The sequence below is a fragment of the Oncorhynchus kisutch genome, linkage group LG4 (assembly GCF_002021735.2).
Source record: "Oncorhynchus kisutch isolate 150728-3 linkage group LG4, Okis_V2, whole genome shotgun sequence".
NCBI lineage: Eukaryota > Metazoa > Chordata > Actinopteri > Salmoniformes > Salmonidae > Oncorhynchus > Oncorhynchus kisutch.
The window spans coordinates 20,818,809-20,831,138 of record NC_034177.2 but is presented as its reverse complement, the minus strand read 5'-3'; the positions used below and the strand labels follow the sequence as shown (position 1 = coordinate 20,831,138).

Here is a 12,330-nt window from a genome sequence, read left to right as displayed (position 1 = left end):
GTATTTATAGCCTGGCTGTGGTCGGCACCAATATGCTCCTTGGTCTTGTCTAGTGCAAGAACAGCAACTTCAGAGGGGCTGCAAAACTGTAAATATGATCAGACCGGTCTGGTGTATAGGAATTTGAATGGCAAACCTTTGGTTTGTATACTTAATGTAGCCTATGTACAGTAGTTTTGGTTTATCAGAAAACATCCCAATCCAGACACCAGAGCAGCGAATTTGGGAGTACAGTGGCCATTTGCTGCCATTGAAAACGATGCAGATGTCCTATATTGGGTTAATAATCTTTGCACGAACTCTGCAACTGTCAGTCCAAATCTTTCACCAAGTGTATTCGGAATATCATGAGATAATACCACACATGAAAATACAGTATACCTAGCCTACCCACATTTGTTTTATTTTATTTGTCCTCCCCTGTACACTACATGATGCTTTACCGCCGTCAGGTGGACTGCGCAAAAACTACTCGCCGCATGCACACCGTTCTTATTTTACCTCCATGATGCGCACGCCCCTTTTGCTATTTATTCATGACTCACGCAGATGCTCATATATTGGAGCCATTTTGACATATTTCTCAGACGACGCCAAACCACACAAAGGTAACTGTTTACTCACTCAATTCTAATCATTACCGGGTAAATGTACCACAATGCCTTTTAATTTCCTATGGGATATAATTGTCTTTGACCATTTACTTTCTAATCAACGTTCGCTTTGCAATTTGGCAAGGAAACGTATTCATGACGATGAAGGAATTGAAGCGATTATAACGTTAACGAGCTAGCGTTAGCCATGATTATTCCTTAGGCCCCCGTCCTCGTGTGTAACTTTACTCGGTATGTAACATTATTCCATTTCCAGTGCCAATGTTTACTTGTTTTTTTCACGTTATTTGCCGTTACACCTGGATGGTATTTCAAAGCCAAATTCGGTCTAGTAACTTGCTAACAACGTCGTTGGTAGTTACCTACAAAATGGCCGTCCGCTAATGCACGTTTCATTAGCTAACATTAACCGTTAACTAACTAAAGTTAACTAGATATATTTTGGACGTCGGCGTGGCAACATGTTATTTTACTGCCGCTGTTTAGGTAACGTTAACGAATTACCAGATAATACGCTAGCTGACGTTGCAGGATAGGCCAAATCGGGGCCAGGTCGTGTTTACTGTGAGGATTGAAATGGCTAATGTGACTGGTTTATCGTTCGCCTGCTAACGCTTAGCTAGTTTGTTAACTACCCTTTGTGGGCTGCCTGTTTTTTGGCTAGCGCCTCTCTAGCTAACATCAGCTCAAGGTTATGGTGGGTACTTGCCTGTTTGGTTAGTCACCGTGGTTGAGCATTTTACCACTGTTTCCCAGGTAACTAGGTAATTTAGCTAACGTTAGTAAATTGGCCTGCTAAATTATAGCGAGTGTATGACGTTCGGTAACTTTTTTTGCACGGGTCAAAACACGGCTGCCTGCACGCATTTAAACTATTGGTGGAAGAAAATTGCCTTATCTCCTAAAATGTATGGCTTCATAGCAATTAGCGCTTCTGGTGCCATCCGTATGTGAAATTGTTTTTCTCAGTAGTTTTTCCTTCAGTTCTCAAAACAGTGAATGTCTTCTAAACAATGTGTCTGTGTGTAGGCCAGGCGCTTATTTTTTTCTCTAGATAAAGATGTCTGACGAAGGAAAGCTTTTTGTTGGAGGATTGTGTTTTGACACAGATGAAACTTCACTGGAAGAGGCGTTTTCCAAGTATGGCAACATTGCTAAAGGTATGTTGCCTCTCCAGGACCTGGTTAACAGTTTGGCAATGATGCTTGTGTTGCCTCAAGTAGGTTTTGGCCATATGGGTGGTTGATAAAAAAAAAAAAAAAAATTAATCCCCCCCCCCCCCCATACACAGTTGATGTTGTAAGAGACAGAGAGACTCGGAGGTCCAGGGGTTTCGGCTTTGTGACTTTTGAAAACCCTGAAGATGCCAAAGACGCAATGGCTGCAATGAATGGCAAGGTGAGGGGATTCTTTCCACAGACACATGCAGATCTTCAACTGATATAAATCACTGGTATTAACTTACACCCCCCCCCCCCCACCCCCCTTCAGTCTGTTGATGGCAGGATGATCCGTGTGGATGAAGCTGGCAAGTCGGGAGGGAGATCTGACCGTGGTGGTGGTGGCGGCTTCAGGGGGGGTTCTGGCGGCTTCAGGGGGGGTTCTGGCGGCTTCAGAGGAGGCAGAGGAAGAGGTGGGCATGGTTATTTAGGAGGAGTTAAGGGCTGGCATTGCGAAGTGGTTAGCTTCCGTTTGCTCTGTCACACCCCTTTTTATTTGACCTGGCTCCAAACTGAAGGGCCTTTGACTGAAATGCTTTTATTTTTGCCATAGGTGGTGGCTATGGTGGAGGAGACAGAAGCTATGGTGGAGGAGAGAGAAGCTATGGGGGGGAGAGAAGCTATGGAGGTGACAGAAGTTACGGTGGTGGAGGAGACAGAAGTTACGGTGGTAGCTACAGGAGTGGTGGAGGATACTCCTCTGGGGGTGGCAGCGGAGGTTACAGAGAGGCCAGGCAAGACTTAATTTAATGGTTTTATTTTTCTCTAAAGTGCTGACCTAAGTGATCAGTCAGCTGGTTTTAGTAACATTAATAGGCTTTTAGCTTCAGAAGTTGTTTTTCTAGGATAATCATGTACTTTTCCTTGGTTTCCGTTAACCAGCGTTCATATGTGCACATTTTTAGGAGTGGGGGTGAAAGTGGTTATGGTGGCCGCTCTGGGGGATCCTACAGAGACAGCTATGACAGCTATGGTAAGTTTGACGTTGCCATGAACTCACTGTTGGTATGGACTAGAAATGTTTAGTACGGACTGGACATGATTGCATAGACTCCCAGAATGGCCCTTTAAGACTTTTGTTGCTCAGTATCCGAAAGCCTGTGCCCTCTTGGATTAGCATGTTAAAATACCCAGGCCTGCTCAAAAATCCAGCTCTGCCACCCACACAGGAGCAGAAAGACATTTCAATATTTTTTTTCACTGAGTCAGTTTTCTTCTGAAGAGGCATAAGTTCACGTCCAATGCCCCTTGCTCTGATGCTTTACTGTTACAATGAGAACTGTGGCACAAAATATGAATAGCTTCTAGTCTACTGTGTGAGAAATGTCCGAATGCTGCAGTGCCTTTACACTTGTGGCTTCTTCTTGTCCTCAGCTACACACGAGTAAAAACAAAAACAAACTTCCTGATTGCAAGATCGTCCCTTCGCTGGCTGTTTTTTAAAAGATGCGCTCTTCGAAGACACTTTTTTTCCCCTTCTGTTTGTGGTATCTGGTTCTAGTGTTTTCTTTAGCAAACTTGGCAGTATCTTTAGTTTTTTTGTGTTGTGTTCTACAGGATCTGTCATGGCAGTAATTGAAATCCTGTAGCGTTTAATTACTGTAAGCCTTGACGCTCACTAAGGATCTTAATACCTTAAGTTCAGTATGCCCTCCTGGTGTTGCAGGAAGAGTGGACACTGGGAGAATCAAATTTGATAATTAATGGCTTTATTTGCAATGAAACCTGTTCCCACCGTTAACTCGTAATCTGTTCAACACAGCCTGATAGCTTCTAAGACAAATTCAGTCTTGCCCATGTTCCTGCTCAATCGGAAGACTCAAATATCAGTAGTAACATGTTTCCATTTAAGCTTATTTTAACTGACGTTGTGAATTCTGGACTTAAAAAAAAAAAATCTGTGAAATTTACACTAGAAGCTTGACAAGCTGTGATGTGCTCCTTCAGTTCTGTAATGCATTCCTTTAGTGTAACAAGGTAGGAATGCTAAGTGGGAGCACTGGTTTCCAGCAGACCACCTTGATATTGCTAAAGATGTGTAAATACTCAGTATCCAAAGAGTGAATGACTTACTGGCGAAATAACTTACTTTCATTGAAAGGTATACTAGGTGTTTGCAGTTGGCCTAAGGTACTTTGCTCTTCTCAAACGTGCATAATATGGACTCAACATTCACGATCACTCAATGTTACTACAAGGATATGTGCTCTGTTCTGTGTACAAACACCCAATTATTATTTTTTTGTATATCCTGGCTTCATGAAGCCTATTAAACAATCCGTTGAAAATTCTCTGATTTCTTGTGCCTTCAAAGAACTTAAGCCTGTTCACACTAAGCCAGCTAAATGTTATGCAATGCGAGTCTGTTAGGGAGCGATGTTGAGAAATGAAAGCATAGTCTCTGCTGGAAAAGGTATTCTGAAAGGTGGGATCTCATTTTGGAAGGGTGGCTGACTTAATACTCAGAGGATGCAAAAAAAAAAAGATCTAACCTGAAGCTAGTCATTTTGGGGGGCCTGGGTGTGTTGCAACAGAATAGAAATGAAATGTCGTGCTGGCACTGGTTCTTTTATAATGCTTCATTGCGCCCAAGAGCTCTACTATCGTTTTGGAACTCAACAAAGTCCTTGGAGAATGAAGTGTTGTGCCTACCGACACGTGAATCCGCTCTGGTGAATGCTGCTCTCTTGGCTAGTTCATAAGTGGAAATAGGCCAGTAATGTGAGGTAAAGACTTTTGCTCTCCTGTTCGCATCCCTCAAAGTTCTCATTTTGATGTCCATCTTAACTGCCTTCAACTTTACACAACTACCGCTGTCACTTCTTCAGGCCCTAGCCGTTACTGTTCAGAACCCTGAGTTGCATGAGTACGTTCAGTAGCGTATCCTGTTTTTTTGTGTTTGTATTTTTATTTTATTTTCACCCTGTCCCCATAGACCATTGGGACTACTAGACTCTGAAAATGACCATTGAGAAAATTCCATAAGTTGTCATGGCTCAAGTATCCCTAGTGTAAAACGAGATCATCTCAGTTTTGATCTGTGAAACTACAAGTATTGTTCTCCCAGTGATTGCAAAAAGATGTCTTCATCTTAAAGGTAGACTCAGCAAAATGACCTTGGCACAAGCAGAAGTGCAGACATTGATTGGGCCGCAATAGACTTGGTCACTCTGTGCACAGGTTCGCTTCACAGCGTTTTAGCCAGGGCACGAAAACAGCAAAGTTGAGCCTTGTGCTTCAAGTGTTTAGTAGTTGTGGAAATTGGCCCACTATGCGGTTCACTTTCTGTATCTACGTCATATTGCTGAGTCTACCTCAATTCTAGACAGCTATCACCTTTCTACTTTTGCTTGTCAAGTTTATCACTATGTAATTTGTTTTCTATAAACATAACATTCAATCCACTGATAGGATTAACACTGTCTAATGCTAGAAGTTGATGCTGTTTGGCACATCTGTAGTTTATATTGATAATCATAAACAAATGCTTGTCATATTGTTGCCCTCAAAAGCTGTACTCAACTAATTACAGTCTTGTTACTCGATCAGGTTAAACTAAGCGTTGGATGTGAAAGCCTGCTTTAACACGAGGTTGTGGACTTCGACGCTGACTGTTTCGTTCCAGTGCTTCCTTTGGAGGTGGGTATTCTCTGACGTGTACTGAATGCCTTCGAGCTGACGTCATGGGCCTTGTTTGCGTTCCCCTTAAATGACAGTCACTGATCTGATACATTTATTGTTGAAGGCAGTGTTGTGAAACCCTGCTTTTATCTGTCCTTTAGTCAGATGAGATCAGGTGTCACTCACGGAAGGGTTCATATTTACAGTATACAACCAGTGCATGTTTTAAAATTGGCTTGTAATAAGGCTATGGTCCCACTCAGGTACATGAACACTGAAATCGTATACGACCTACATTGTCTGTTTGTCTAACTTTTGGCCGTGTTCAGAAGAGTTGCATCAAAGGACAGGCAGGTTTTTTTTGCTCAATCCCAGTGTGTACGACCTTGTGGGAACTCCCTACAGAATATGCTTACACCAATCCAATGCTTTTAAGTGGGGAGAAGTACACACTTGGTAAGAATTGGGGCTGCATGCTGTTGATCTGACTTAACAGTAGTGTATGGTGCAACTAACTTGAGTTTACATTTCTAGCAGTGCACTCTTCTCATTTTACTGTATTCCTTCTGACTAATTCTTACTTTATTCTTTATTCCAGGTTCACCACAGGATGGTTTGCCCTGAAACTGCTCCTTGGAAAATCATCACCAGGAGATATCTAAGACTGAACTGGAGATGTGCTGCTGAACTGGACTTGTTGTTTAGTCAAGACCTGCCTTGGAATGGGAGTGCATATCTGAACCAGATTTTATATATACATGACGTTTACCAAATGGTTTGTCATTCTGGCGTGCCAATACAGTACCTGTATTACAAGTATACACTTTGTATTTTTTTGGTGAAGTACTCAAACGAACATCTTGGAAATTGAATGGATTAAATATTATTTTTTTCAAATTGGTTGTCTCTTGCACATTTTATGGGACGTTCTTGTAATGTCTGTTGTACAGCACAGACTTTCCGTTCAGGACTACTCATTGAATCGGTGGCTGTATTGACCCAAAGATAGGCAAATGCACAGGCAGTTGGCTGTAGTTGACCCTCCAACGTAACAAATTTACTTTGATTTAAAAATAAATATATCAAATGCTATTCCTGAGCTGTGGAGGGTTTTCTCTGCTTAATATTCATAAGCTGGGCGTAACTGCAAGGGACGCATCAATACATATACCGGGAGGCCTCACATCTCATTCATTCCCATCTGCTGCAGGTCGTTCGGAAGATATTCTGTTTTATTGGAGGTAAGCGATTGTAATAACCTTTTCCATAAATGTTTGTGTTCGTAAACGTATTTGATTTAATTCGTGACAGGCGCTACCAAGATTGTGGCAGGCTAAATGAGTGTGACATCACCTGAGGAGGAGTCTGAAGGTGGCTCAAGATGCAGCTAACTAGCGAGCAGGTAGCCAACGACATCATGATAGTAAATTGTGTTCGATGTCCGAATTAATGGACAATTTATATTGTGGTGTGCGGAACAGACAACGTTGAATTTGTCATGCCGATGCCCACATTTTGCTATACAAGCGAGCGTGCTCAAACGTTAGTCGATGCAATGACGCAGTGATAGCTGGCTAGTCAGGGGCCATTAGCACTGTCATAAATGGCGCCGTTGTGGTTGTTGGACAATGTTGAACAAAGGGAGTTTCACATCTAGGCCTGGGACATGAGGGGGCAGGGAAGACGATGTCGCTTACTGATTTGTACTAAAAACGGAACTGAATCGCACGCACTCATCTGCTTGTGGAGCGAGGACCGCTTTTTGTTGCGAAAACGCAAATTTCATTGGCTAGCCTTATATTGGGAAAGAGGACGAGAAGGCAGCGCTAGCTATTGGGGGGCTTAGCTCATAAAGGCCCATAAAGGGGGGTAGGATGGTCTTGGGCCTTTATGAGCTAAGCCCCCCCATACGCATTTGTTCTTCACTCGCTGGCACTTGACTGTTTTTTAAATCAAACTTGCTAGGTTACCTTCATGTTGGTAATACAACATACTTGGCATAGGGTAAAAATACAAGTCAGAATCAAGCCAAACAACTTTAAAATATTTTGTTATTGCGTGTGTAAGTGCACCATTGCAAGAATAGAACAGAGGTTTGCATCCAATAATAACCTATCCAGTGGCGTAGGCACTGCCAGGCCCACCTAATCAGATTTAGCTTTAAAAAAAACTTTTTTATATATATATATATACACTCAGAACTCCCCCTTTAGCCCATCCACCAATGAATTCCAGCCCTGCTGCTAACAGTTCATTGCAAATAAATCATTGCATCCATAATAAACATGTTAATTCTTCCCTTCTGCAGTGGTGAAAAGGAAGGATGTCTGACGAAGGGAAGCTTTTCGTGGGTGGCCTCAGCTTTGACACTAACGAACAGTCATTAGAAGATGTATTCTCTAAATATGGGCAAATATCTGAAGGTAAGCGACTGTTGGATATTGGGTGCAATGTAAAAAATAAATATATATATATATATATATATATATATATATATATATAAAAAGATGTATCTGGTGGTCCACTATTTGAACATGCTTTGAATGATAAACGTCTTGCAAGGTTGCCTTGTGTCTCGTCTTTAAATAACATTTCTCTGTCTAGTTGTTGTAATTAAAGACAGAGAAACTCAGAGGTCCAGGGGCTTTGGTTTCGTTACCTTCGAGAACCCAGATGAGGCCAAGGATGCTATGCTGGCCATGAACGGCAAGGTGACAATTAAACCTCAACTCCGCCCTGAAACACAACTCTGTCTTGACTGTGCAACGACGATATTAATGGTGTATTCTTTATATCCCCAACCCTTTCTGTGTCAGTCTCTTGATGGCAGACAGATCCGTGTCGACCAGGCGGGCAAATCTGGCGGTGGTGGCAGGTCCGGAGGCGGATTCCGAGGGGGCTCTTCAGGCGGCAGAGGAGGTGGAGGAGGATACTTCCGTGGAGGCAGAGGTGGTGGTGGTGGAAGAGGTGGGCGTGGCTTCTCACGAGGCAAGTTTGTTGTTTTCTATCCGACAGCACCCTGACCTTGAGTGTCCCTCCCTCGTTTGCCTTGGAGTGACTGACACCCCAGTCCCAACCCTACAAAGATGTCCTCACACCTGCGCAAGCCTGAGATTCTGTGGCTTGCGGAACTAACCAGAAGTAGTCAGTGCGTATGCGTGCACCCCGCACTCTGACCCCCCCCCAATCCCTCATCCTTAATAACCACTCCTACGTTCCCATGTCTTTTTGTTTTGCAGTGACTGTTGCTGTTGTCTAGTAGCTGTAGAGGTTTGATTGAGACATCTGTTGGGCTACTGATAGCATGTCCAAACTGAAGAGTGGTGTTCAATATTCTCTTAACACATTTAACCATAAGATGAGTCCATGGCTGCTTTTAGCACTCCTTTGAGTCAGCTGTTAACCACAAGTTATATTACAGGTGGTGGAGACCGGGGATATGGTGGTGGACGTTACGACAACAGAAGTGGAGGCTCATACGGATCAGAAAGAGGCTACTACAACAAAGACAGGTGAATAGTGATGATATACCACCTCAGCTACATAAAGTTAAATTTGCATATACATAGCTACCATATGTTAGCAATTGATAGAATTTGGGAAGACAACGGAAAGGTGAAGAGTATAGATCCTATAGGTAAATCACAATGCATTTTAAGGAGCTATGTGCCCATTTTGACAGTAGGCAAGCACTTTAAGGAAGACCATTTTGAATTTGATGTTACTCAACTTGCTTCTGCTCATCCAATTCTTGTTTGCTGATGGACATTTCTTATTCTGTCCACAGAGCACAAGGAGGAGGATATGGAGATCGTTCAGGAGGTTCGTACAGAGACAGCTACGATAGCTATGGTGAGGCTTCTTATAAGCTTACACAAGTGTAGGGAGTCAGGATAGGCAGCCAATCTGGTGCCTGGACAGCAACATCCCTGAAAGCTACCATAAATTTGGAATCTGCCAATCAACACCAGAGCTGAGGCAGGTTCTTGCCCTGTATAGCAGCTGGATGGGCTCCTCTCGGACCGGGTTTGCCCCCTATGGTCTTGGACCAACTGATGGATGAAAAGATCAGTGAAATTTTCTCAATGTATGAGGCCTTTAGTCATGTGTAATGGAGAAATGGGTTCCCTAATCCCATTTTTTCCTGACCATATTGAGAAATACACCTTCCCAAGTTACACTTTTGGTGTTTCACAATATGTGGTACATAATTCATTTTCAAGAATAAAGAGTTTCAAATGAACCTAGTGGTGGACACTGGGTATTTCTTACAAACAAATGCCCTACCAGGTTAGTATTGGAAAATGGGAGTCATTTGGTGTTAAAGGTATGTGGTATAGGAAAGACTCAATATACAACATCCATTCCTTTAGGGAGCATCTGTGGAAGAGGGTCTGCAGATGGGCCTTAGTGTACTTGTGTTTCCCTCCTTGTTGGAGAACCTGGGACCTCGTCATTAACCACTGGGCTTTCTCTTCTCTGAACAGGCGGTGCTGTTGTCAGTGGCGCACAGTGAGGCTGACTCCTGTAGTTGAAATATGTTGAAGGCCCAGTTTAGCACTGCAGAAAGCCAAGGTAGGCTGACCTCGGTCTGCAACTGTCTTGGCGCGAGCTGTCCTACAGGGGCCATAGCATTAGCTCTCTACTTCCTGCTTTTCTTGTCATAAGCTTTTTCTCTCTGTCTTGTAGCAGCTTTTTTGTAGAGGTGTATTTTCCTTTGCTTCTTTGCCTTGCAGTACAAGGATCTGCACACACACACAATGGAGCCTGTTACCTTTCTTGTTGACGTAATTTGCATATAGAAGTAGCAGGATTGCCTTGTCTGTCTGCTCTGTAGTTTTGTTGTTGAAAGTTTTCTATCCATGGAATAAGCCGACATAAAATTGCTTTCATCGAGCGGAGGTTGACTGCGCTTGCTAAATAGAAACAAAAAGGTTCTCAATCAGCTGGCCTGCCTTCAGATAGAGTATTTGTCACAGAAAATGTCATTCACTCCAGCATAATTTGCTACCACTTCTAAGTATCTTCAAAAGGAATTAACGTTCAGTAGCAGCAGGGCCCCTTTCGAGAGATGAGCCCCCTACCATCCACAGAATCAAGGTAACCTGTGTGTGTCTTTCCAACTTCTCTGCAGGTGACGAGGGTGGCTGGTAGGACAGTGGCGTCCGGATGCCTGTCGTCTGGGCACGGCCCCTCACCCCAAACCGGGGGCCCCATCCCGATGACGGCGGGCCTGGCCTGGTCCTAGCCCAGCGCCTGCTGCTCCGCGACACTTTAAATCTTCTTCTGAAACCCACCATGTAGATAAGAGCAGTCCTGGATAAGTGCGGGGAGGGCTGGCTTGCACTCCGAGCCACCCACCACCGGTCTGTTCCAAGTTTATGTTTTTTACTTTCTGATCCTCCTTATTTGTTATTGAAAACCGCAGAGAACGACATTTTAATTTACAGTTTTTGTGGGGAGCTCGAAAGAGCAAGGCTCATGTGCTGTAGGCCTTTGCCTCACTTTGGGCTGTGCACAACCTGAAAGACAGGGAATGTATCTTGGATAGAGAATGGTAATGCTGTTGTAGTTTCAAAGCTCTGCTCTGTAACAAAGTATGAAAATGCTTGGCACTTATTTTGGTTGATTTGATTGTGACTGCTTTGCCACCCATTAATGGTGATGAGTCTGAATGAGGGAAATGTACACAAATGTCTGAAACCTTCCATCACCACCATGTTTGCACTGTTCTACCTGACAGAGGGAGGGATGGTGGAGACCTTCTCTAAACGTTCTCTAGTCCACTGGGCTTCTTAGGATCGCTGTGGGTTCTGGTAAATGAAGAGGGCCTACTCAATTGTTTTCTGGATCACTGATCTGTTGTTTGACTGACCTATCTATGGCAGGTTCTTGTCTAATTTATTTTGGTTTCTACTGAGAACATTTTTTATTTTATTAGCTGCACATTTTGAATAAGGAACTGTCACATGACAGTTGAGTACACAGCGGTGAATTAATGTGAAGCGGGCCAGTTCTTAAAGGTAACTACTACTTAGCTCTTTTCAACAAACCTACTTTTTATGATGGTACAAATGGAGTGATTTCACAACTGTTCTCGTCATAGCATCAGATTGGTTTTGTATTTGATTTTTTTTAAAGCATTCTGTATCTTCATGGTTGTATTTTTCCTAAATAAAAAACCTTTACAAATCTCTGGTGCTGGTTTTGATATAGGCCACATTATAGGCATTCTTTTCTCATTTGCATGTGTTTCAAAAAGAGGTGACTTGATAGATATACATTTATGAGATTGTTGAAAGTCGTATCTGGGTAGAAATGAAATTATATTGTCTGAGGTACACTCACACCTGCTAATGAATATTGATATAAAAGTCATGCTGGCTATTGGAACAGCCCCACATGAGATCCTTCTTTTCTGGAAAGTCTGGTAATAAGTTGTGCATGAAACTACAGCTATAGGGTTTATAGGCCATGCCAGTATAAAACAATTCCAGCAGGGGCTGTCTTCTATTCTGTAAAAAAATACAATGCATGTGTAGACAAACTAAGGAGTATCCCGTCTACCTGTGGTCCGATCAAACCAATGACTCGCCAGTATTCAACAGATCTAGAGGACTGGCATGCCAGGGTTCTAGTATAATGGCTCAATATGGTGTAGGTTAGGTAGGGAGGGATGCTTTGCTATCATGCTGCATTAAACAATGGAACTACATAAAAATGGCTGGAAGTGACTCTTAATAGCAGTTTAGGAGAGCATTTTCTCTAACCCTTTTCCTAACCTTAACCTTTCTGATGACTGCCTTTCCTGGTTCACCAACTACTTTGCAGACAGAGTTCAGTGTGTCAAATCGGAGGGCATGCTGTCCGGTCCT

General features: G+C 43.0%; 2 protein-coding genes across 15 annotated transcripts; both read left to right on the top strand.

Annotated features, from left to right (window-relative positions):
• Nucleotides 1-500: 500 nt before the first annotated feature.
• LOC109889226 (cold-inducible RNA-binding protein B-like) lies at nucleotides 501-11,647 on the top strand. 3 transcript variants are annotated; one of them, XM_031822629.1, is made up of 14 exons: nucleotides 512-608; nucleotides 1,644-1,774; nucleotides 1,906-2,012; nucleotides 2,106-2,247; nucleotides 2,388-2,568; nucleotides 2,740-2,807; nucleotides 5,384-5,473; nucleotides 6,054-6,696; nucleotides 7,764-7,878; nucleotides 8,060-8,166; nucleotides 8,272-8,422; nucleotides 8,877-8,967; nucleotides 9,243-9,277; nucleotides 10,590-11,647. In XM_031822629.1, the coding sequence occupies exons 2-7, from the start codon at nucleotides 1,675-1,677 to the stop codon at nucleotides 5,386-5,388; spliced, it is 603 nt and encodes a 200-aa protein (XP_031678489.1). In that variant the 5' UTR covers nucleotides 512-608; nucleotides 1,644-1,674; the 3' UTR covers nucleotides 5,389-5,473; nucleotides 6,054-6,696; nucleotides 7,764-7,878; nucleotides 8,060-8,166; nucleotides 8,272-8,422; nucleotides 8,877-8,967; nucleotides 9,243-9,277; nucleotides 10,590-11,647. The 3 variants fall into 3 exon arrangements, with proteins under 3 accessions (XP_020336092.1, XP_031678488.1, XP_031678489.1); XM_020480503.2 differs by lacking the exons at nucleotides 7,764-7,878; nucleotides 8,060-8,166; nucleotides 8,272-8,422; ... (1 more) ...; nucleotides 9,243-9,277; nucleotides 10,590-11,647 and having other exon boundaries at nucleotides 501-608; nucleotides 3,209-5,473; nucleotides 6,054-6,348; XM_031822628.1 differs by lacking the exons at nucleotides 7,764-7,878; nucleotides 8,060-8,166; nucleotides 8,272-8,422; ... (1 more) ...; nucleotides 9,243-9,277; nucleotides 10,590-11,647 and having other exon boundaries at nucleotides 511-608; nucleotides 2,740-5,473; nucleotides 6,054-6,348.
• Nucleotides 1,642-11,649, top strand: LOC109889225 (cold-inducible RNA-binding protein B). 12 transcript variants are annotated; one of them, XM_031822636.1, is made up of 13 exons: nucleotides 1,642-1,774; nucleotides 1,906-2,012; nucleotides 2,106-2,247; nucleotides 2,388-2,568; nucleotides 2,740-2,807; nucleotides 5,384-5,473; nucleotides 6,054-6,696; nucleotides 7,764-7,878; nucleotides 8,060-8,166; nucleotides 8,272-8,422; nucleotides 8,877-8,967; nucleotides 9,243-9,277; nucleotides 10,590-11,647. In XM_031822636.1, exons 8-13 carry the CDS (start codon nucleotides 7,779-7,781, stop codon nucleotides 10,607-10,609), a joined length of 504 nt encoding a protein of 167 aa, XP_031678496.1. In that variant the 5' UTR covers nucleotides 1,642-1,774; nucleotides 1,906-2,012; nucleotides 2,106-2,247; nucleotides 2,388-2,568; nucleotides 2,740-2,807; nucleotides 5,384-5,473; nucleotides 6,054-6,696; nucleotides 7,764-7,778; the 3' UTR covers nucleotides 10,610-11,647. The 12 variants fall into 12 exon arrangements, 8 of the variants coding, with proteins under 8 accessions (XP_031678496.1, XP_031678492.1, XP_020336090.1 ...); XR_002255244.2 differs by lacking the exons at nucleotides 1,642-1,774; nucleotides 1,906-2,012; nucleotides 2,106-2,247; nucleotides 2,388-2,568; nucleotides 2,740-2,807 and adding an exon at nucleotides 9,943-10,030 and having other exon boundaries at nucleotides 5,362-5,473; XR_002255242.2 differs by lacking the exons at nucleotides 1,642-1,774; nucleotides 1,906-2,012; nucleotides 2,106-2,247; ... (1 more) ...; nucleotides 2,740-2,807; nucleotides 5,384-5,473 and adding an exon at nucleotides 9,943-10,030 and having other exon boundaries at nucleotides 6,583-6,696; nucleotides 8,272-8,443.
• The last annotated feature ends 681 nt before the right edge of the window (nucleotides 11,650-12,330 follow it).

What these genes read in the sequence shown, in the direction of transcription:
- LOC109889226 (XM_031822628.1), top strand. Translation starts at nt 1,675, where the DNA reads ATGTCTGACGAAGGAAAGCTTTTTGTTGGAGGATTGTGTTTTGACACA. An exon ending in TGGCTGCAATGAATGGCAAG is followed by an intron (nt 2,013 to 2,105) that starts GTGAGGGGATTC and finishes ACCCCCCTTCAG; the next exon opens with TCTGTTGATGGCAGGATGAT. An exon ending in GGAGGTTACAGAGAGGCCAG is followed by an intron (nt 2,569 to 2,739) that starts GCAAGACTTAAT and finishes GCACATTTTTAG; the next exon opens with GAGTGGGGGTGAAAGTGGTT.
- LOC109889225 (XM_031822630.1), top strand. Translation starts at nt 7,779, where the DNA reads ATGTCTGACGAAGGGAAGCTTTTCGTGGGTGGCCTCAGCTTTGACACT. An exon ending in ATATGGGCAAATATCTGAAG is followed by an intron (nt 7,879 to 8,059) that starts GTAAGCGACTGT and finishes TTCTCTGTCTAG; the next exon opens with TTGTTGTAATTAAAGACAGA. An exon ending in TGCTGGCCATGAACGGCAAG is followed by an intron (nt 8,167 to 8,271) that starts GTGACAATTAAA and finishes TTTCTGTGTCAG; the next exon opens with TCTCTTGATGGCAGACAGAT.